We start from the raw sequence: 24087 nt of genomic DNA, 5'->3' as shown, positions 1-24087 counted from the left end.
TAATGCGTCTTTGCTCTGAAGAAAAGTATTTCTTACTGACCTCAGACATTTGAACGGTAGTGCAATTTAGTTATATTTATATTTAATGTAATATTTTTTTATATTTGTAATAAATAATGATATATAACATGTATATAATGTTTAATTATTACATTATTTATAGAATTAAGGGAATTTATTAATTATGATCAGATTCCCTGTATTGATTATATTGTCTCTGTACATCGCATGATATGCCAATACGCTTACATTATATAGACTATTGCAGTTTGTGTATGATGTTATATGTGCTTTGTGTCCCTAGTCATAAAAAAAATAACTGAAATCCCAACGTTTAAACTGATCTAACTCCAATTTTTGCTTAGTAAAGAGCTGCAGGAGCTTCACAGTGGGATCCTGCTCAATGTCTGCATTTATTTGGCAGTAATGACCCATACTTATCCTGAGTATTGCACAGCTACTTACCGAATAAATAGCGAACACCTTTTAGGCTAATTGTACATTTTACCTTATTTATTTAGCTGGTTTTGCAACACTTTAGCAATACAAACGGACAGTTTCTGTCATGCCAATAAAGCACAAAATTGAACTGAGAGAGCAAGAGCTAGAGTGAGTGAGAGAGAGAGGGAGACACAAGATTTTAGAGTAATAGCCAGTGTAAAGCTAAGCTGCAAACATTGAGCTTTTGTGTGTAGTAATGACTCTTCACCGATTTAACTTGCTCAAAAATTAAAAGCCCGGCAATGAGCATTAAATGCGCTTACAGTAGCAATAACCCAGTGCTAGCGCTGAAGAGGACCACAGCTGCCCAGATTTAAGCAGGCTTGACAGGCATTAAGCAATAAACGTCTCTTTGCGGATGCTTGACTTGAATTGGTGTCACTCGCAGATAACTTAATTTATAGAGGCAGTTATAGGATAGGCGGGAAGAGATAATTGTATTGAAATATAAGTAATGACTTTTTATTGATTGATTGATTGTGGTTTTACTTTTAGTTTTAGTTAATGATGATAACCCTGCCCTTGGTCTGAGCAAACAGAACCAAATTAATTTATATCAAATGGATAGATGGGATTCAGAAAGCATATCAGAGCATACTGTGAGCCTGATTTTGCAGTAGAGACAGATGAAGAACGCTAGCATACAGCTAACAGAGACTAAGGGAGGCTAGCCTCCCTTCTGATATCAACCAAGCATCATAGAGATGGAAATTACGTGATATTAGTTTGAACGTCTGCCGCTGCGTTGATAATGTACCAAGTACTTATGATGAGTAGCGATATTGAATATTTGATCGCCAACAGATTTACCAAGCTGTCATTCAAACAGTATATATACAAATTTAGGGAAACAGCCTAAGCTGGATATAGGCTACAGCAGTCGGCTTAATTAAATGGCGCAACAGGCAGCTCTCTTTTAACACAGACTTTTAAGAAGGGATGGATGTTTGCTTCAAGTGATAGGCCAGGTAAGTTAAATTATATTATCTTGCTGTATGTATGTCGTTTTATTTACGTTTTCTGACTAAAAGCAACCAAAAAGCCCTTTTAAAGTGGTTAAGTAAATAATAATAATAATAATAGTCGGCAGGGATCCCAGACCAATACAATTAGCCTGCCTCCTCTATTTTAAAACCCACGAGCCGCCACTGCATGTAGTTGACATGTAGTTACAAAGTTACTTATAGTTAGTGGAATGTCTAAAGTGGACTATCAAAATAAATTGTAACCAAAAATCTTTAGAAAACTTCAGAAAATCAGGTGCAAATTAAAAAAATAGGTGTATTGAACTATCAATGAACAACATTTTTTTTTACAGCGTTTATTAAGTAAGGGATAATGTACATCCAGCCGGTTGTTATCTCAGAATAAACCCCGACAGGGTGATCAGGACCCTGACGCGAAGCGGGGGGGTCTTGTATCAGCCTGAAGGGGTTTCTTTGTAATTTATTACATGGCTAATTGTCTCAAGTAAATTAGACACGAAATACTGACTTGAGTTGAAATATTTTATGAGCTCTTACGCAAAGCTTCCGCGAAGAAAAACAGTTCCTAACAAACTGCTTTGAGCCTTTTGAAGTCAGACAATATGAACATTTAAGGCATGTACAGTTGTATCACTAATTACAATAAACAGTTTTTTTTACCATATATGTTGAAATTAATGCTGAAGTCTTCCATTGTAACACGCGGTAATCCGTGTAATAATATGAATTCATGTTAATCATACAAAATGTATGTTATTTTTTTATTTAGTATTGACCTGAATAAGATATTTCACATAAAAGACATTTACATATAGTCCACAGCAGAAAATAATAGTTGAATTTATAAAAATGACCCCGTTCAAAAGTTTACATACACTTGATTCTTAATACTGTGTTGTTACCAGGATGATCCACAGCTATTCTTTTGTTTGTTTGTTTTGTGATAGTTGTTCATGAGTCCCTTGTTTGTCCTGAACTGTTGCCCGCTGTTCTTCAGAAAAATCCTTCAGCTCCCACAAACAGCATCTTTTGTGTATTTGAACCCTTTCCAACAACGACTGTATGATTTTGAGATCCATCTTTTCACACTGATGGGGCAACTGAGGGACTCATACACAACTATTACAAAAGGTTCGAACGCTCATTGATGCTCCAGATAGAAAAAAACGATGCATCAAGATCCAGGGGTGTAAACTTTACAAGTTGTAAGAGCAGTTCCTCACTTTGTGGGTCGGTTCTGAGTTGTAGCTTGAGCAGGACTATAACTTTTTAATGATTTTGCCCCATCAAACAGCTTTTGACCAGCTTTTCTGTCCTTTTCCACCGAGAGGATAGGTTACTCCCAGCAGGGGCTCTCTCTCCCTTCCTCTATGTTAATTTCTCACCCACCACACCTGATAAATGAGCAGCAGCTGTGTCCCAAATCCACAGGCAAATAAACCTGAATAAACCCAAAGCTTGTCGTTTACACAGGTCGGTGTAATCTCATAATCCTTTCCACGTACGTCCAACTACAATCGGCTGCTCACCCTGTTCAGAGGTGACCCCGGGTTATAATGCAAGCAGCTTACTGATGTCCAGAGGTGGAGAAGTGTAGGAGATTACACAGGCTTTAGTTTGTGATTTTCACTTGACCTTACATACTCAATGCAAAGATTGTTTGAAGGAGTCAAAAGAATGATTGAGATGGATGAGACTCTGATTACAGATAGTCTGAGCACTAAACTTGTCGAGTCCCACTGATCTTGATCATCTTTGTGACCGGACTTTTTATACTTCTCTGTACATTTTTTGCACTTTTAACTCTACATTCAGTTATTACTTTGTAGGAGAAAATAAATGAAATCTTTTTGCGTTTACATGATTATTATTTATAGATGTATCAGTGGGTGTGTATGCACATATTAAGTCTGAGATTCTGTGACTTTTCCTCATATGTTTATATTTTATCATTTTAACATATATGTTTAAATATATATATATTTTATACATATATTTTAATATAAAAATGCATTTACTTAATAATTGAGATTTAATCATTTTTTAAGACGTATCTTTTCATGGACTATAAATTTATATTATGACGTTTTCTTATTTTGATGTTTATATTCCAAGCTTTGATTTTGTTACTTTAACATAGAAAATGAGTTAAAATATTTCAATGCTAAAAAATACATTTATATTTCTTAATCATTACAATTTAATTTAATAATTTTTTAAGACATGGCTCTTTTTATTGATCTAAATATACAAATACAGGAACATCTGAGACCTCATTGAAAAACCTGCAACTTTTTTTTTTCTTTTCATTTTTAGTTTTAAAATGTTGACGTAGCATGATTATTTAGATGTTTCACATTTTCTTGGTCACAATCAAATATAAGCAAAAGAGAGACCAAATGCTAAGTGATTCTTTTAATTCAACATCTGAATCATTGATTGATTGATTGAAATATCTAAATGTAAAACATGCGCTGAAATGAAATTGTTTTGCATGTTTATTATTAGCTCATGAGTCTCTAAATGTCGCCCCCTGCAGGTGAGGTGGACCAAGACAGCAGGCAGCGCTTCCGACAAGTTCCAGGAGACGTCCATCTTCAATGAGACTCTACGGATCCCCAACATCCAGAGAGTGCAGGGCGGCCGCTACTACTGCAAAGCTGAGAACGGGGTGGGGGTGGCTGCCATCAAGTCCATTCGCGTAGATGTGCAGTGTAAGTGATAGGGCCACGATCCCTCCTCTTCCCGGCCTGATCCCTCCCGGATTTCCTGCTGGAGGTGAATCAGTGTGAACTCTCCAGAGCTCCGTCTCTGTCCTAGTGCTGGATATAGGTGTGGGAGGTTATGGAAAACAGGAGGGGAAACGATGCTCAGCTGAGCTGCCAAGACAAAAGAGGAAACAAATTGTAGCACCCACCAGCTTTTGTGGAGATTTAATAAGTGGTGATTGATGGACATATGGGCTGCACTGGACAGATGCGCCTGGAGAGTTCGGGTGAATGAATTGGAAGGATCTCGAGTGAGAGTTGAAGACATAGTTCAGGCAGGGTCACACTCTTTATGTGTGTAAGGGATTCCCTGCAGTGCTGCCCAGACCACTGACCCACTGTCCCATTGAGCCAAGGGTCAGGTCAGCGGCTACAGCCAGATCCCACAAAAACCACCTACAAAAGACTCCTCACTCTCTCATTCAACACAAACAACCTTAAGGGATATTCGCTCAGAACTAGTTTTTAATTTTATATTTTAAATGCATTCAAATAAATTAAATACATACAATTTATTAAAATGTATACAAATTTAATAAGCAAAAATATGTACCTTATTTTATACATGTATACGTAATTATTTAAAAAAAGAATATATTACTTTTTATATTGTTTTTATATTTTTGATACTTAGTGCATACAATTATATGCAGTCTATTAATATATATTTTTTATTAAAATAATATGCATCCTTTTATATACACAAAAACATTTTAAATATGTCAATTTTAAAATAATTGCTTTTTAAATATAAGTATTGTTTATGCATACAGTATATATACAAAAACATAATTATTGTAATTCATTTTTAGATTATTTATTATATAATTATTTTTTACATTCTCTCTCTCTCTCTCTCTCTCTCTCTCTCGTTCTCTCTCATTTACATTAAATTTTTTTTATTAACAATATTAAAAAATAACAGATTTTATATGAATTATTTTTTTAAATAATTAATAACTATTAAAATAATTATTAACATTATATATATATATATATATATAATAGTTAATAATTATTTTAATAAAGTTAATAATTATTTAAAAAAATACATAATTAAAAAAAATCAGTAAGTGATTCCCTCTTTTATTGTTAGATTAAATTAATGAGGCAGACGGCCTGTATATTAAGACCTACTGTAATGCACAGATATAATGTTGCACATCAGATGTTTTTCCCCAACAGTTAACCAAATGTTCACTTAAGACATAACAGATATTTTGAAATACCGTCTTTTTGCGCACACTTCAGATGTGTCAGTCAGCGTGATCATTCTGTTTACATCAGCATGGGTTTGAACATCACATTTCATGGGTTCAGACTCATGCCATCGAGAATTCGCTATGAATATTCACAAAGCTGGAATGCTGCGCTTTACAATGTTAAACTTGTGCAGAGGGGAAGCAGCAGTCGTCAAGAAGCGAGCAGAGAAAAAGGTACACCTCTCAGAAAACATACAAATAAAGATCATTTTAGAGGTTGAATTACTATTTGGAACATTGGGATCGCTAGATGAGGGCTCAATTTTGTGAAAAACTCAAATTCGACAAATTCGACACTTTTTTTGCCTGTAGCTCAAAATTAGCCCATTTACATTCTGACTCATTTTGCCAGCACGGGTGTATCAGAAGGAAACAAAAAAAGATTGCAAGCATCTCGAGATTCACTTTTATGAGGCTTGCACAAGAAGTAACGGACAGCAGAAAATAGCAAAACAGCAGTCGAAAATGACTTAAAAATGCGAAGAATTGCAGCAAATCTGTCAAAGGCATCCATTTAATGCATGTTAGCATAGAAAAACAATTAAACAGTTAATGAAACAGACAATTAAATGTGTGGTGAATGCAAAAACACGTTGTGCGTGAGCCGGCCCTTATTCTTTCACCCTCATGGCTTTGCACGTCTCTGTTGCCACATATCATAACCTCTCAGACTTTTGTATGCTTAATTTACTTCCAGCCGCTAACACAAAACAAGATTCAGTCTGCGATCTCCCTCTGCGATATTCGACCATCATGCTTCCCCCGTGGCCCCTCTTCGTCCCCCAGAGGATGCATGTGTTGTTCCATAGGGTTCCCCAGGGGCGGATGATAATTGTGTAGCAGGTAAACAGGGCAGGCTGACAGCTTCTCTGAGTGGAAGCACTCCTGACGGGTGATGCTTGTTCAATTTTCCCCCGCTGGCTCCACACGGCTCTCCGGATGACTTTAGCACCACAACACCGGCAATTAGACTCAGCCTGACCAGAGCGGCGAGGGACGGCTCGGACCACCCACAACAAACACACACACAAAACATCCCCCCTCAATCTTCTACAGCACCAAACCCCATTACTGGGAGAAAAGAGAAGTAAGAGAGCAAGTGTGAGCTGTGAGATGGAAAGGTGAGAAGTACAGAAGGTGTGAGAGATAAAGATTGAAGAATTACGGAAGCAGGATTGAGAGGATGTTGGGAAAGGCATGATAATACGACCCTCGGAATGGCCTGATTCTTTTATTCGGCTGAATAAAAGATCCATGCCGCTTTTATAGCATAACGCCAGCGTTCGCACGCAGACGGCTTGACACAAGCAGAGTTTTAAGAGTTATTTAGTTGGAAAAGTGATGACAAATCTCTCTCTTTTTCTGTTCCCTCCTTTTCCTCCGAGGTCTCTTTTGGTTCATGGCTACGTCCAGAGGCGTTTTGATGTGCTCTGTTAAAGGGACTTTGATATAACCAGTCACTGTTCCATGTGTGCTGTGCTAAAGCTGTTTGCCTGATTTTATGTCAGCATATTTCATCTACTTAACCTCAGCCTGGCACATGCTACAGAGGCAGACAGCCTTAGTTAACATCAAAGAGAGAGCGAGAGAGAGAGAGAGATGCAGGAGAGGTACAGAGCAGAGATGTGCAAAACTACATATTTTCAAAATGAACTAGTCTGTGGTTTGTCAGAATGACTATTCAACTAATTGGGTATAATTAGGCGGCCTTAGGGTTTTGGAATCAAAAACAACTGGACGAAAAGGGTTCGAGGCATATGTTTAAAAGTAATATCCTTTAACTTGACATGTTCTAATCTGTAATTCTTATCACATATTTTTTTAATTCATATTTACAGTAAACATCATAAACATTGAATAGGATATATTTGCTTAATATATTATGGAAAATTGTGTCATGTACTAAGAAATGCATTTTTTTCTTGTTCTTCACTATATTTTAAGCTTATAACAAGAATATAAAAAAATATTAGTTTTTTTTTAATTAAAACTATTTTATTTCAAATTAAATGTAATTTTAAAAATATTTGTTTAATCTTTTGTATATAAAATCATAATTATTATTATCTTTTTAAATTTGCACAACTTTTGCATACTTTTTAATTTGAATGAAACTTAATTTTATTTCTTTATAGATATTTTGTAATATGTAATCTTGTTCTAAGAATGAGATCTAGCGAAGAAAAAAAAAACCTTTTTAATATATTATGCAATTTTGCGTAATATATTAAGTAAGTATGTCTTGTTCATATACAGTATGTGTGCGTATTTTTACTGGAAAACAAGACAACAATATCAAGTAATTAAAATATGTTAAAAGCATTGTAATTGATGGGAACTAAGAAGCCATTAAACACACACACACACACACACACACACACACACACACAGGTTTACATTTGTGAAAAGTGGGGACTCTCCATAGGCGTAATGGTTTTTATACTGTACAGACCGTATATTCTATTGCCCTACACCAACCCTACCCCTAAACCTACCCCTTACAGGAGACTTTGTGCTATTTTAGATTTTCAATACACTCCATTCTGTGTGATTTATAAGCGTTTTGAAAAGTGGGGACATGGGGTAATGTCCTGAAAAGTCAGCTTCTCCTTGTAATACCTATGTCATACCTTTGTCATTATACAAATGTATGTCCTCATTTGTCACAAAAACGCGTACACACACACACACACACACACACACACACACTCACTCAGTATGTGGTTATTTTAGTGCGGGAAGGTCAGTCTTTGACCTTGGCACTTTGGCCAGTGAGACAGTGGGTAACTGTTCTGGGGTCAGCGTGCCTCTACTGTAAGGATGGACTTGGTTCAGAGACCCAGTTCTCACCCTTTCATTCCTTCAGTACAGTTCAGATCATATAATCCAGCACCAGGTAAGAAAGACAGCAGCATGTGTGGAAAGGCTGGTTCGGTGAACTGTGCACCAGACATATTTGTTCACTGCATAATGTTTTTCTTGACATTTCTTGTATACATTTTCAGGATTTACATTTCATTCCATCTAGGTGGATTCAGTCAGGTATGTGGGCAAAAGTCACTGAATCCTGTGTGTTATGTTTAAAGCTGATCACTTTAAATGAATAAACAGTGTTATTATACTGCTGTGATATTTCACACTGTTCAATTGTTAGAATATGAAATGCAAGAATGATATTTAATATCATTATTAGATTATTTGTAGTTAGATAAGTCATTATTGCATTTTTGATGACATTTAACCTAAGCAATAACGTCTTGAACTGGCACAAACATGTAGAGTATATACAGTAGAATCGCTTGATTGTGTTTCACTTTCTGAAGTATTTGAAAAAGAAGTTATGGGCTCTTAACACGTCCCGAAGAGGTGAAATGTTTATACTTGCATTTGTTTCTTCCCAGAGGAGATTTTCATTGCTCAGTGGTTGCTCTTCATATTGGTATTTTCAGGTTTAATTTAAATATTGAATTTGTCTTAGATGTTTCTCCTACAAATCCTAAAAGTATAGCGCTATAAGATGAATGTGGAGAATTTTGTCCTGGAGGAATTTGATGAGAAATGTTTGAGCTCATATTGAGGACACTGACTTTTGTATCTTGTCAAATCTGAGCACAGTTTGAGGCATTGTTGAGATCTTTTTAAAACCGTTTTCACTCTCATTCAAAAGTTTGAGGGCAAGAATTTTACTCTGAAAACATAAATGATTAGGATGCATTAAATTGATCAAAAGTCACACCAAAGATATTTTCAATGTTAGAAAAATTTCTATTTATTCTATTTTAAATAAATACTGTTCTTTTGAACTTTCTATTCATTAAGTGTCAAGAAATATTAAGCAGCATATCTGTTTTCAATATTGATAAGAAGAAGACATGTTTCTTGAGCAGCAAATCAGCATATTAGAATGATTTCTGAAGGATCATGTGACACTGAAGACTGGAGTAATGATGCTGAAAATTCAGCTTTGCATCACAGGAATAAATTACATTTTAAAATATATTCAGATAGAAAACCGTTATTTACATTTGAATAATATTTCTGATTTTGCTGTATTTTTGATCAAATAAATGCAGTCTTGATGAGCAGAAGGGGTTCGAAAACATTAAAAAGTTTTACCGACCCTAAACTTTTGAACTGTAGCTTACATAAGATTAGTTTTTTTTTTCTCCCAGGAGAAAACTCTGAGAAGCAAGAGACTATTCCATTTACTCTGCATTTAATCTCCTAGGAAATATATGAAATAAATCTAATTTATCAATGTGTTTTTGTGATATGGGCTCCATTTGGGTTTTGCTTTTCCGTGTGCTGAGCTGGAGTGTGTTTGGTTGTGCTGGTTGAGTGTGTTTGGGCACAGACTCGTCTCTGCTCTGATTCTTCTGGAGTGTGTGTGTGTGTGTGTGTGTGTGTGTGTGTGTGAGAGCTGGCCTTCAGCCCTGGCTTGACTGTGAGTGCCAGAGTCTGGCGTCACAATACAGTCCACAAAAAGCCCCTTGTGCTGAAGACACCAGAAGAGCACTGGAGGAGAATAAAAATGATCCAGTGACTCACACACACATTTAAAACAGGCCTGACACTATATACTAAAACTTAGTGCGCTAATTAGAAAAGCAAAGTACAAGAATTCCACCTTCTTTCATATGAGTTTAAGAGCTCTCTCTCTCTCTCTCTCTCTCTCTCTCTCTCTCTCTCTCTCTCTCACACACACACACACACACACACACACACACACATACATACATACATACATACTCTCACACTTCTGTGGTTTATGGAGAAGGTACATGGTATTTGACCTTTGGGTTGTGATTGTGAAGGGTAGTTGGCTAAAGGTGAGTCATTGTGCTTTCTTTAGGCCCAGACAGAGGTGTGTGTGTGTGTGTGTGTGTGTGTGTGTGTGTGTGAGCGCCCACATGTGGTTTTTCCTAAACGGCATTTTTCAGTGAAACCAAAACCCTTAATTTTTTGTCCTGTCATAATTTCAGTCAATTTTACTCTGATTAAATGATATTTGATTTTAATAAAGTAACTTAAAGTAGCATTGTGCATTTGCATCATTTTGTACAGATGCATTTGTAATATTATATTTATATTAGTGCTGTCAAACGATTAATAATGATTAATCACATCCAAAATAAAAGTTTTTGTTTACATAATATATGTGTTTACTGTGTATATTTGTTAAATATACACACACACACACACACATGCATGTGGGTCAAAGACGTTAAGATGTCCGCATCAAAGGAAATTTACAAAAGTGATTTTATGTCCATAGAAAGCACATTAAATGTAAGTAAAGTGTCTACGTTTAAGGTTTGGAGGATAAAATGTCAAAATTTGGTTGAAATAATGTTGCATTGCCATTCAGTGTAACACAATATTTATGTAAAAATTCAAACAACGTGCTTATTCTGACGTGTACATATTGAAAATATATAAAATAATAAGAGAGCATATGAAATTTTATTGTGTTTAAAATGAGTAAAAAATTCTTACTGACAAATGGGCAAAACCTAGGATAGTGGGAAATAGAATAATTACAACTAATTAGTATTTGGGGTGAAAGTAATTAGTCTTTTAATATGTCATAAATTGATTTTTGTTGTAAATATGCCTGACAAGATTGTTACACTGAATGACATTTTAGTGGGTTTCTTCTCTAAATCAGGGAAACATGTATGATATTTATTTTTTGCTCAGAAAAACAATTGTTTTAATTGCAATTAAATTAAATAGAAAACTGGGGGGGGAAACATTTTTTTAAATTCAAACAACGTGCTTATTCTGACGTGTACATATTGAAAATATATAAAATAATAAGAGAGCATATGAAATTTTATTGTGTTTAAAATGAGTAAAAAATTCTTACTGACAAATGGGCAAAACCTAGGATAGTGGGAAATAGAATAATTACAACTAATTAGTATTTGGGGTGAAAGTAATTAGTCTTTTAATATGTCATAAATTGATTTTTGTTGTAAATATGCCTGACAAGATTGTTACACTGAATGACATTTTAGTGGGTTTCTTCTCTAAATCAGGGAAAAATGTATGATATTTATTTTTTGCTCAGAAAAACAAAAACAAAACTGCAATTAAATTAAACAGAAAACTGGGGGGGAAAACAACAGCAATTTAAAGCAGTATTACATGTATTGTTTTCATGCTTAAACCCTTTTTCGTCTTTGACCCATGTATATATTTAAGAAAAATGTTTTGTTTATATAGAAAATATTAATATTTATACATAATATACATGTATGCTCATATACATGTATGTTTGTGTATTTATATATACATAATAAATATACACAATATATTTTGTAAACAAAAACTTTTCTTTTAGATGCAATTAATCACGATTAATCGTTTGACAGCACTAATTTATATATTATATATATATCTATACACACTACTTGATCAATATTTTTTTTATGTTTCTTAAAGACGTCACTTATAGTATTACTCCAGTCTTCAGTGTCTTCAGAAATCATTCTAATATGCTGATTTGGTGCTCAAGAAACATTTCTGATTATTATCAATGTTGAAAACAGTTGTGCTGCTTAATATTTTAGTGGAAACCGTGATGCATTTTTTTTTTTTTCAGGATTCCTTGATGAATGGAAAGCTTAAAAGGAAAGCATTTATTTTGTAACATTATAAATGTCTCTACTGTCACTTCTGATCAGTTTAATGCATTCAGATTACCAGTGTTCATTCACTGATTAGCTCAAGGCATTTGAATTATTCCAAACAATAATATTCTTAAATTTTTTTTTGATCTTTTAGAAAACATTGCTAGTGCATAAACATAGTTAATATCTTACAGTGTTGTTTTTTTCTCGTCATATTTTTGTCAGCAGCATTCAGCATGTTTAATTATTGTCACAATGCATATTTTTAGTCTTTGTTGTAGAGTCAAAACAGCCGTTGTTAACAAACATTTTTGTCTGTAATTCTGTTGATCTGATTAAGACTTGATGAAAGGACAGGAGAGGCAGAGGAGAGCAGCAGTAGAGACCTGCACACTACTGGCAGGACGTCTCCTTGAGCTTCCGGAGGGAGAGCAAATTAGACAGTGATAGCAGGAGGAGAGAGACGAATGGAGGAACACGCTCATTCTTCTCCTTTGATGAGTTTAACAGAGATCATGTCACACTCTGACCTAAGATCAGCTTCTTATGATAAAGCTTCTTATCCATGTCTTTGTTCTCTGGCTTGACTCACATCCTGTTCAAAAATGAGTTTTTAATATTTTTGAAAGACGTCTCTTATGCTCACCAAGGCTGCATTCATTTGATCAAAGATCCAGTAAAAACAGTAATATTGTGAAATATTATTACAATTTAAATGAACTCTTTTCTATTTGAATACATTGTAAAAAATAATTTATTCCTGTGATGCAAAGCTGAATTTTCAGCATCAGTACTCCAGTCTTCAGTGAGTCACATGATCCTTCAGAAATCATTCTAATATGCTGATTTGCTGCTCAAAGTTCGAAACAGTTCTTTGTTCTCTGGCTCGACTCATCCTCCCAAAAGCCTCTCATCTCGTCAAACAGTTGTGCTAAGCAAAGTCTTCTAATTGGCTGATTTGGGTTGATGATGTTCCCGCCCCCCCACCCTTGTCTTTGATGATGTCACCTGAAGGCATGGCCCCCCCGCTCTTAAACGCTGCCTCCCTCCCGTGCGGAGCTGCCACGGCTTCCGCCTCATGCTTGACAGCAGGCTGCTGGATGAAAGAGAATGCTTCACACCGCATGAAAATTTCATTCGACTCTTAATAAATATCTGCAGGCGGTCTAACAGCCACGCGCTCTTGTTGAAATGCCGAACTTGGCGTGAAGCGTTGGAAGAGTGAGCTTTAGTTTATCATTAAGATCATTTGGTCTAGAGCGAATATAGGGAGACTTTTTAAGGTGTCTGGACTGCTCATTTGTGTCTTTTTAAGTGAAACAGATTTGGTGGAAGTCACCTGAAGGGCAGGGGAGATTTCAGGAGTGGAAATGCAAGTTAAAGTGATGGTGCTTTATCTGTAGTGGGTTTCCTTCAACTTTGTATTGAATAAACATTAGCAAGAGCTTCACACGAGGGTTATACAATGAGACACGATTTAGCTAGTTTCATCTGCAAAAAGTTTAGGGCTGAAATTAGCTTGTCAGGGAGATTAGCTTGAGAGGGATAGCCAAAATGCTATTATATGAAAACGGAGTGAGAGAAAAGCAACAAGAAAAGTAAATAATACACGTTTAGTCCCTTTAGACCAGAGTTGGTCAACCTTTTATTCCAGCTCTTAGAAAATTCCTAATATACTGTAGAAATGCTAGATTTTATTGTTAACAGGCTATATCCAGGTGAATATTTTATTGTATTTGTTTTATTTGATCAGAAATATAGTGATATGATCATTTGCCATGTGTTTTGTTGATTTGCAATCAAATTTTTTGTTTCATTTCTGCTCTTGGGAAACATTTTAGGATTTTCAGCACTTCTTCACTTGTTATTTTTGCATTTAAATCTTAATATTAGGGATGGGCATTCCAAGCAAAATGAATATTCGAAAACCGCTGGGTATTATTCGACTATTATTCGAAAATCGCACCCCTCCCCCTGATGCATGCACACACACCCATAAACAGAGAGAGGGATTCAAGCTTTCAATCTGTATGATAGACTGTTTAATTCAGAAGATAGGCTACCTTAACTCAAGCCATATAATGATTGTAACGCGCTGAGATATATTAATATAATAAACATAACCGAATAACGGCACTTATTAACATAACAGTACGTCGATTAGCATAAATCAGTTGCTCATAAGGTCAGGTCATTTCCATTATAAAAAATTCAGTGTAACACAATATTTATGTAAAAATTCAAACAACGTGCTTATTCTGACGTGTACATATTGAAAATATATAAAATAATAAGAGAGCATATGAAATTTTATTGTGTTTAAAATGAGTAAAAAATTCTTACTGACAAATGGGCAAAACCTAGGATAGTGGGAAATAGAATAATTACAACTAATTAGTATTTGGGGTGAAAGTAATTAGTCTTTTAATATGTCATAAATTGATTTTTGTTGTAAATATGCCTGACAAGATTGTTACACTGAATGACATTTTAGTGGGTTTCTTCTCTAAATCAGGGAAAAATGTATGATATTTATTTTTTGCTCAGAAAAACAAAAACAAAACTGCAATTAAATTAAACAGAAAACTGGGGGGGAAAACAACAGCAATTTAAAGCAGTATTACATGTATTGTTTTCATGCTTAAACCCTTTTTCGTCTTTGACCCATGTATATATTTAAGAAAAATGTTTTGTTTATATAGAAAATATTAATATTTATACATAATATACATGTATGCTCATATACATGTATGTTTGTGTATTTATATATACATAATAAATATACACAATATATTTTGTAAACAAAAACTTTTCTTTTAGATGCAATTAATCACGATTAATCGTTTGACAGCACTAATTTATATATTATATATATATCTATACACACTACTTGATCAATATTTTTTTTATGTTTCTTAAAGACGTCACTTATAGTATTACTCCAGTCTTCAGTGTCTTCAGAAATCATTCTAATATGCTGATTTGGTGCTCAAGAAACATTTCTGATTATTATCAATGTTGAAAACAGTTGTGCTGCTTAATATTTTAGTGGAAACCGTGATGCATTTTTTTTTTTTTCAGGATTCCTTGATGAATGGAAAGCTTAAAAGGAAAGCATTTATTTTGTAACATTATAAATGTCTCTACTGTCACTTCTGATCAGTTTAATGCATTCAGATTACCAGTGTTCATTCACTGATTAGCTCAAGGCATTTGAATTATTCCAAACAATAATATTCTTAAATTTTTTTTTGATCTTTTAGAAAACATTGCTAGTGCATAAACATAGTTAATATCTTACAGTGTTGTTTTTTTCTCGTCATATTTTTGTCAGCAGCATTCAGCATGTTTAATTATTGTCACAATGCATATTTTTAGTCTTTGTTGTAGAGTCAAAACAGCCGTTGTTAACAAACATTTTTGTCTGTAATTCTGTTGATCTGATTAAGACTTGATGAAAGGACAGGAGAGGCAGAGGAGAGCAGCAGTAGAGACCTGCACACTACTGGCAGGACGTCTCCTTGAGCTTCCGGAGGGAGAGCAAATTAGACAGTGATAGCAGGAGGAGAGAGACGAATGGAGGAACACGCTCATTCTTCTCCTTTGATGAGTTTAACAGAGATCATGTCACACTCTGACCTAAGATCAGCTTCTTATGATAAAGCTTCTTATCCATGTCTTTGTTCTCTGGCTTGACTCACATCCTGTTCAAAAATGAGTTTTTAATATTTTTGAAAGACGTCTCTTATGCTCACCAAGGCTGCATTCATTTGATCAAAGATCCAGTAAAAACAGTAATATTGTGAAATATTATTACAATTTAAATGAACTCTTTTCTATTTGAATACATTGTAAAAAATAATTTATTCCTGTGATGCAAAGCTGAATTTTCAGCATTATTACTCCAGTCTTCAGTGAGTCACATGATCCTTCAGAAATCATTCTAATATGCTGATTTGCTGCTCAAAGTTCGAAACAGTTCTTTGTTCTCTGGCTCGACTCATCCTCCCAAAAGCCTCTCATCTCGTCAAACAGTTGTGCTAAGCAAAGTCTTCTAATTGGCTGATTTGGGTTGATGATGTTCCCGCCCCCCCACCCTTGTCTTTGATGATGTCACCTGAAGGCATGGCCCCCCCGCTCTTAAACGCTGCCTCCCTCCCGTGCGGAGCTGCCACGGCTTCCGCCTCATGCTTGACAGCAGGCTGCTGGATGAAAGAGAATGCTTCACACCGCATGAAAATTTCATTCGACTCTTAATAAATATCTGCAGGCGGTCTAACAGCCACGCGCTCTTGTTGAAATGCCGAACTTGGCGTGAAGCGTTGGAAGAGTGAGCTTTAGTTTATCATTAAGATCATTTGGTCTAGAGCGAATATAGGGAGACTTTTTAAGGTGTCTGGACTGCTCATTTGTGTCTTTTTAAGTGAAACAGATTTGGTGGAAGTCACCTGAAGGGCAGGGGAGATTTCAGGAGTGGAAATGCAAGTTAAAGTGATGGTGCTTTATCTGTAGTGGGTTTCCTTCAACTTTGTATTGAATAAACATTAGCAAGAGCTTCACACGAGGGTTATACAATGAGACACGATTTAGCTAGTTTCATCTGCAAAAAGTTTAGGGCTGAAATTAGCTTGTCAGGGAGATTAGCTTGAGAGGGATAGCCAAAATGCTATTATATGAAAACGGAGTGAGAGAAAAGCAACAAGAAAAGTAAATAATACACGTTTAGTCCCTTTAGACCAGAGTTGGTCAACCTTTTATTCCAGCTCTTAGAAAATTCCTAATATACTGTAGAAATGCTAGATTTTATTGTTAACAGGCTATATCCAGGTGAATATTTTATTGTATTTGTTTTATTTGATCAGAAATATAGTGATATGATCATTTGCCATGTGTTTTGTTGATTTGCAATCAAATTTTTTGTTTCATTTCTGCTCTTGGGAAACATTTTAGGATTTTCAGCACTTCTTCACTTGTTATTTTTGCATTTAAATCTTAATATTAGGGATGGGCATTCCAAGCAAAATTAATATTCGAAAACCGCTGGGTATTATTCGACTATTATTCGAAAATCGCACCCCTCCCCCTGATGCATGCACACACACCCATAAACAGAGAGAGGGATTCAAGCTTTCAATCTGTATGATAGACTGTTTAATTCAGAAGATAGGCTACCTTAACTCAAGCCATATAATGATTGTAACGCGCTGAGATATATTAATATAATAAACATAACCGAATAACGGCACTTATTAACATAACAGTACGTCGATTAGCATAAATCAGTTGCTCATAAGGTCAGGTCATTTCCATTATAAAAAATGGAACCGCAAAGGGAATAGATAAGAGGTGGGAGAAAAAATATACTTCAGTATCTTCTGTCGCAATTATATCGTTGGGTAATTATACTGTATATAAACGGCGGGCATCAGGGAGCCCTTATTTATATGCGGGGCATTGAAATCGCTTATGAACGCGCACTTGTTTTTTACTTTCACTTTCGAGATTCGCGATCACACGTACGGAGCAACACTTGGCAGTACTTACCACACATTTTACAAGATTGGGTGTTTGTCAGTGGTGCTCAGGATCTGCAAATCATTCGCCATCATCCTATCTTATTCGACTATTATTCGAAAATCGCACCCCTCCCCCTGATGCATGCACACACACCCATAAACAGAGAGAGGGATTCAAGCTTTCAATCTGTATGATAGACTGTTTAATTCAGAAGATAGGCTACCTTAACTCAAGCCATATAATGATTGTAACGCGCTGAGATATATTAATATAATAAACATAACCGAATAACGGCACTTATTAACATAACAGTACGTCGATTAGCATAAATCAGTTGCTCATAAGGTCAGGTCATTTCCATTATAAAAAATGGAACCGCAAAGGGAATAGATAAGAGGTGGGAGAAAAAATATACTTCAGTATCTTCTGTCGCAATTATATCGTTGGGTAATTATACTGTATATAAACGGCGGGCATCAGGGAGCCCTTATTTATATGCGGGGCATTGAAATCGCTTATGTTTGTGGTCCGCACAGGACTCTTATTTGACATCGTCCCAAGTTACTGTAACCGTTACATGCTATGCAAGTCTACAGTGAGCGTGTGAGACAATGTGTTCTTCTGTTGTCTTTGACAGCTTTTAGGTGCGTCATTGGCAGCGCCACATAAACGTGTCACCAACGCATCAGCATGGAAAATCGCACAACCTATTCGATATTCTATAATTAAATCAACTAATCGAATATTTGAAAATCGTGACCCATCCTTAGTTAATATGTAATAGAAGAGGCGCACTTCTGCTTTACCTTTAAAAAGATCCTTTTAATTGCTCTGGCTTCATAAAAAAAAAAAGAGTTCTCTTTCTATTAGATTTATGTGATCTGCATTCGAAAACTTTTCCTGTTTCGACCACTGAGATGCTGACAGAGCTTTTAAAAGTCATTCTCGTGCATCTCTCTCCCTCTCTCTCTTTCCCCCTGACTTGTTTCTCTCTTAAACTCCCTCTGTCTCTCTGTGTGGTTTAAACCTTGTTATTCAGACTTGGATTGTGTCTACAAAGCCCCAAAGCCGCAGGACACAAATGTGACAAGGCCTCTGCGTCTCTGCTCTTCCTCTATTCCAGCTCACTCTCATTCTCAATAAATCCTCCGACCTTGTGCTCTTTTGTCATTTAAAGTAACACAGCAGCAGAAATGGAGGAGATCTGCCAGTGCTGTTGTTCAGAAAGATATTTAATATATAGAGATGAGAGTTTAATAAAGTCTCAAATCTGATCAGTTATGAAAAAGATATTACGCTTTAAAATTATGAAAATGACATGCAATTTTTACTTTTTCAGATAGCAAATCATTTTTGAAGAGCTGGAAATGTATTGCTACGTTTGAAAAGCCAACCCAGCCATAATGTTTAAAGGAATAGTTCACCCCCAATTTTTTGTCATAATTTAGTCATTAAATGTAATTTTTGTATTTCATTCAGTTAGACACAGAATGGTATTTTGGCCAGAATTTTTCTATTTTGCATTTTAAATTTATACATTCAAGAACTAAAAGAAATAAAAGAGCACCGTTTTTAAATTGTGCACAAGCACAAATGATGCTTCTTAGATTTTTAGTAAATAATGACTTCAATTTTGGTCTGTTTAACACATAAAACTATTGTAAAACTTGGAATAAAGAGCATGCATCTTATGAACAATGCTTATTATAATTTTGTAATGCTTTTTTGAAGCTTGAGAGTCTGAATCAACATGTACTTTCCTCATATGGAAAATTGCAGCTTGAACATTTAATTTTGCGCCCCAGGATGTCATATAGGTTTGGATCAACATGAGGGTCAGTGAACGACATTAAAAGTTGTATTTTTTTGGGGTGAACTTTTTCTTTAACATCTGCAAAAGCTTCATATCATCTCAAGGAATAGCAATCCTACTAAAAGAGATCAACACTCGCTGGAAATGAGAATACCTGGATCCCACAACCCGATCTCATGAGTGCGTTTAAATAGTACGCCAAATAAAAACGAAAAGTCATGGTATTGATACGCAAAAATATACTTCGGCATGTATATTCTACGCGATGGGTAGGTTTAGGGTTGTGGGGTAGATGTGTATAATGTGTACGCGAAAACTGCGTACCATATGCACACCAACAAATTTTGTATCATATGCACGCGAAAACTGCGCATTATATGCACGCCAAACACATGCGTATCATATGCACGCCAAAGTCCATTTTTGCGTATCAATACCACGAGTTTTCATTTTTATTTGGCGTACTATTTATACGCATTTTCATGAGACCGGGCTCGATCCCAGGAAATTCTCAACATGTTCCCTTTCTCAAGCTGAAACATGATTACTTCTCACAGAAGACGATATGCTATCAGTGTGGGATATCAGTCCTTGCATCAACTCATTTAGACTCTTATTCTTATTCAGATGAACTCTCAGATCCACATCAACATCTTGCAGACACACACTCACTGTGCGCTTTGTAAAGATGGTTAATAACTTTCTATCAGCTTTCATATATTTTTGCAGACGCATATCTCATTGAAATGTGAAATGGGGAGATGTAATAAGAGAGGCACTCTTGAATAGAACAGACCACCTTCTGCCTTAGCTTTAAAAAGACGCTTTTGAGTGCTCTGGCTTCATTCGGCAAAAAGGTAGAAAATAAAATAAATAAAAATCAGTTTCTCTTTCTATCAGATGAGTATTCCAAGGAGCTGTCTTTTCTCAATATAATTTGAGATATTTTTTAATGGGAAAAGTTTCAGGATGTTTAGCTTTGAAAAAGCACTGAAACCATTTTTATGTATTTTTGTCTTTTTATTTTTTTGTTTATTATTATTTTATTTTGTTATTTTGTTGTACTACTGTTTTTATATTATGTTTTATGTTGTTTTATAATTTTATTTTGTTTACATATCTACCTTTTGTTTTATTTTATTGTTTATTTTTTGTTTATTTATTTAGTATTTTGTTATTTTGTACTTTTATTTATTTTGTTACTATCTTTTATTGTGTTATGTTTTATTTTATTATTTCATTTTATTTTGGTTTTGTTCTATTGGTTGAAAAACATTTTCAAACATTTTCGTTTTTCTTTTTTTTAATGATCTTGCACATTATTGTTTATTATTTTATTGTATTTTATTACAACATTTTATTTTTGTTGGTTGTGCTTTATCAGCATGGCAAAACAGTCACATATTTTCCAGTATTTGAAAGGTTTGGCTAGTTAGTACAGACATTTTTTCTTAAGGATATTTTTTTCATGGATTTTTTTTAAACTTCATGAATATTTCCAGGAAGCACAGCTTTTTCTGAATTCAGTGTTGTTTATAGTGCAGGTGTAGCCTTTATCTTATGGCAGCTTTCTGTGCTTCTGTGTCTGCTAGCGTGTTTCTTTTAGTTAGGTCGTGTTCTCTGAGTCTCTGCTTGTCAGTGTGCTTCCCACTTTTCTATCGGTCACATGTAGCTTGACATGCACATATAAAAACATGCTCTGAAGCTGCACTCCTGCTTCAGATGCGGAGATGGTTTCCTCTTGGTGTAAATGTCAAACATTTCCCAGTCTGAATGTGTGCGGAACATGATAAAGCCAGGCTTCCACAGATGACAATCGCCAGGTGACTCACAATGGTGTAAATCCTCTGAGCCATGCTGTCTGCTGCCTACATAGGTGGCATCTTAATGGTTTTTGATGGTAATGATTTTTAGAACATTCTACATAGCTAAGATAGTGTTGCAAGTGCATGGAGGACTTGACTTGCAATTGATTTTAATACATGATGACATTAGCATGCTGCAAAGCTATCACTGTGCTACTCTAATAAACATCAAAATACAGCACATGCAAATACTGGGTTAAGCTATGCAGTTTCAATTAAACTGAAATACTTTTTTTCAGTAGTAAATGAATTATATTTCAGCATGCAGTCAGTCAAAATTGATCTTTAGTACTTCGTCTGCGAACTTGGATGGTTTGTTTTTCTACTGAGCTGAGCACTGAAGACTGGAGTAATGATGCTGAAAATTCAGCTTTGATCACAGGAATAAATTACATTTTAAAATATTTTAAAATAGAAAACAGTTGTTTAAAATTGTAATAATATTTCACTGCTACTGGATCACTGAGTCAGCTAGTTGAACAAAGAATCAGCCAGATTCACAAATGAATCATTCAGATCAGGTTTGTGAGCGGAATCAAACTATTTGTTCACGGACCAGACCAATTCGTGCTGAGTGCAATCAGTGCAATGCATGATGGGAAATGTAGTCCGGGGTGATGTGCAACAGTGTGTAGTGCGAGAGTCAATGAATAGGAAAGTTCGTTGACCGGATTCGTGACACATGGAGACTTAATGAAAACTCTTCAGCTGGTTCCTCACATAAAGCTATTGCACGAAGTCTTTGAATATAGTGCTTGAGTCATATGAATCACTTTTGAGTTTGACTGCCCCAGTTCTCATTCATGTTTATAATGACAAATGTATCCGTTATATTCTTCCACACTTTGTGTCTTTTTTTGAGTGAACTATTCCATTAACTTAGCAGAAGAGTGACACATAAAGTTTGACTTCACGTGCATGTATGTGCATATATGTGCTGGAGCTCCTGTCTCTTTTTGAATGCAGGGTAATGTGTGAGTGGCCGCCGGTGCGTGGCTCTGCATGCATCTGTTTGTGATGTATTTACGTTGATGTGTGTTGCTCTAGCCTGCTTCCTTTAATCCCCAGACTAAATAGGGCTCAGATTTATAACGGTGGGCTGTAATGAGACATTGATTGCATTGAGAATAGGCCATTTAGTGTCCACACTGCAGTATATGAGGCTCTCGAGTCCTGTGTGGGGGACACGGACACAGTCGGCTTTGTCTGCTCTCAATAGGACTTGTGTTCTGTCTTGGGGAGCCTCAGATAAGTTTTTTTTTTTGTGAAGAAATACAGTTGTAAGTGACACCCAATCAAACTTGATTGGTTATGACACTTTGGTTATAACACTTTAGATCAGGGTTCCTCAAATCTTGCCCTGGAGGGCCAATGCGCTGCAGAGTTTAGCTCCAACCCTTATCAAACTCACCTACCTGTGATTTTCTTATGATCCTGAAGACACTGATTAGCATGCTCAGGTGTGTTTGATTAGGGTTAGAGCTAAACTCTGCAGGAAAGTGGATCTCGTGGGCCAGATTTGAGGATCCCTGCTTTAGATCATGTGTTCTTTATTTGGATCAAGAGAAATCCTGTGCATCTTGTCCAACGTAAATATTTTATTTTATTTTTAAAACTTATTTTTATTTATTTTATTTTGTACTTTGTGTTTTTCTCTTAGATTTACAAAATGTACAAAATTTTGATTTACAAAAATTCTCGTGAATAAGCTTGGCTCGCCTGCCGCGTCTCTCAAATAGAAATTGAACTCAGCTTGCAGTTGATGCATATATGGTGTAGTACTGAAGATGGGGGACGAAAGGGGTGTTTCAGCACCGCCCACACATTTAAAGCAAATATTAAAGCTTAATCAAATTTTTCTAATTATTTTTTCCATAATCTAATTTTTTAAAATCCAGCTACGTTTTTATTTTTCCATTTGTTAAACAAAATGAAGAACAAAAAAACTAAACAAAAATAAAAATAAGACCGCTTCTCATTTCTATTGATTTGTTTTTAAGTAGAAAATCAAATGACCAGAAGGTACACAATACACGAGTTTCACAATTTGAGTTGAATTACTGAAATAAATGAACTTTTCCACGACATTCTAATTTATTGAGATGCACCTGTATGTTTTACTTTGTGTTCTTTTCTAGGATCTAGAGAGATCTTTTTAATACTTTAAATATATTTGATTGTACTTTTTTGTTGTGGTTTTGTACTTTGTGTTCTTCTATCAGATCGAGAAAATGATCGTCTGTATTTTGTTATCTCTAATATGAAGTATTATGAATATGAAGTATTAAGTAGACAGTGCTCCACATATTTTAAGATTTTTTGTAATTTGAATAAGTTAATTCTCATCGTTAAAGCCTGCCAAACTGTCAAATTAGCTTTATTTTTATACTTTAATTATATATATATATGTATGTATTGTCACGTTTATGTTCTGTTCTGGTTTAGATTTTCCCTTAGTCCCCCGATTAGTTCATTCTGTTCACCTGTGTTGATTAATCATCTCGTTTTCTCCTTTGTTTCACTGTCTTTATAAGCCTTCAGTTTCTGTATGTTCTTCGTCCTGGATTGATGTTCATTTAATGGTACACGTGTGTTGATGCTATTTAGCTCTTCTTTTCTTTATGTTGAAGTTGGAATTAAAGACCATAAACGTTTACTCCTTTGTCGTGCGCTTTCTACAACCACATATCGTGACACACACACCCACACATACATATATATATATATATATATATATATA

General features: G+C 35.3%; 1 protein-coding gene across 1 annotated transcript in view; it reads left to right on the top strand.

Annotated features, from left to right (window-relative positions):
- The window catches only part of LOC107561756 (MAM domain-containing glycosylphosphatidylinositol anchor protein 1-like), a 137946-nt gene that overhangs the window by 1378 nt on the left and 112481 nt on the right, over window positions 1-24087 (top strand). The window contains exon 2 of the mRNA XM_016246233.1: window positions 4027-4201. Within this exon, the coding sequence (XP_016101719.1) occupies window positions 4027-4201 (175 nt within the window). The remainder of the gene's footprint in view (window positions 1-4026; window positions 4202-24087) is intronic.

Source organism: Sinocyclocheilus grahami, unplaced genomic scaffold (assembly GCF_001515645.1).
Source record: "Sinocyclocheilus grahami isolate Dianchi unplaced genomic scaffold, SAMN03320097.WGS_v1.1 scaffold791.1, whole genome shotgun sequence".
In the NCBI taxonomy this organism is placed as follows: Eukaryota; Metazoa; Chordata; class Actinopteri; order Cypriniformes; family Cyprinidae; genus Sinocyclocheilus; species Sinocyclocheilus grahami.
Note: the sequence above shows the minus strand (reverse complement) of the source record. Positions and strands in the feature narration are given on the sequence as shown.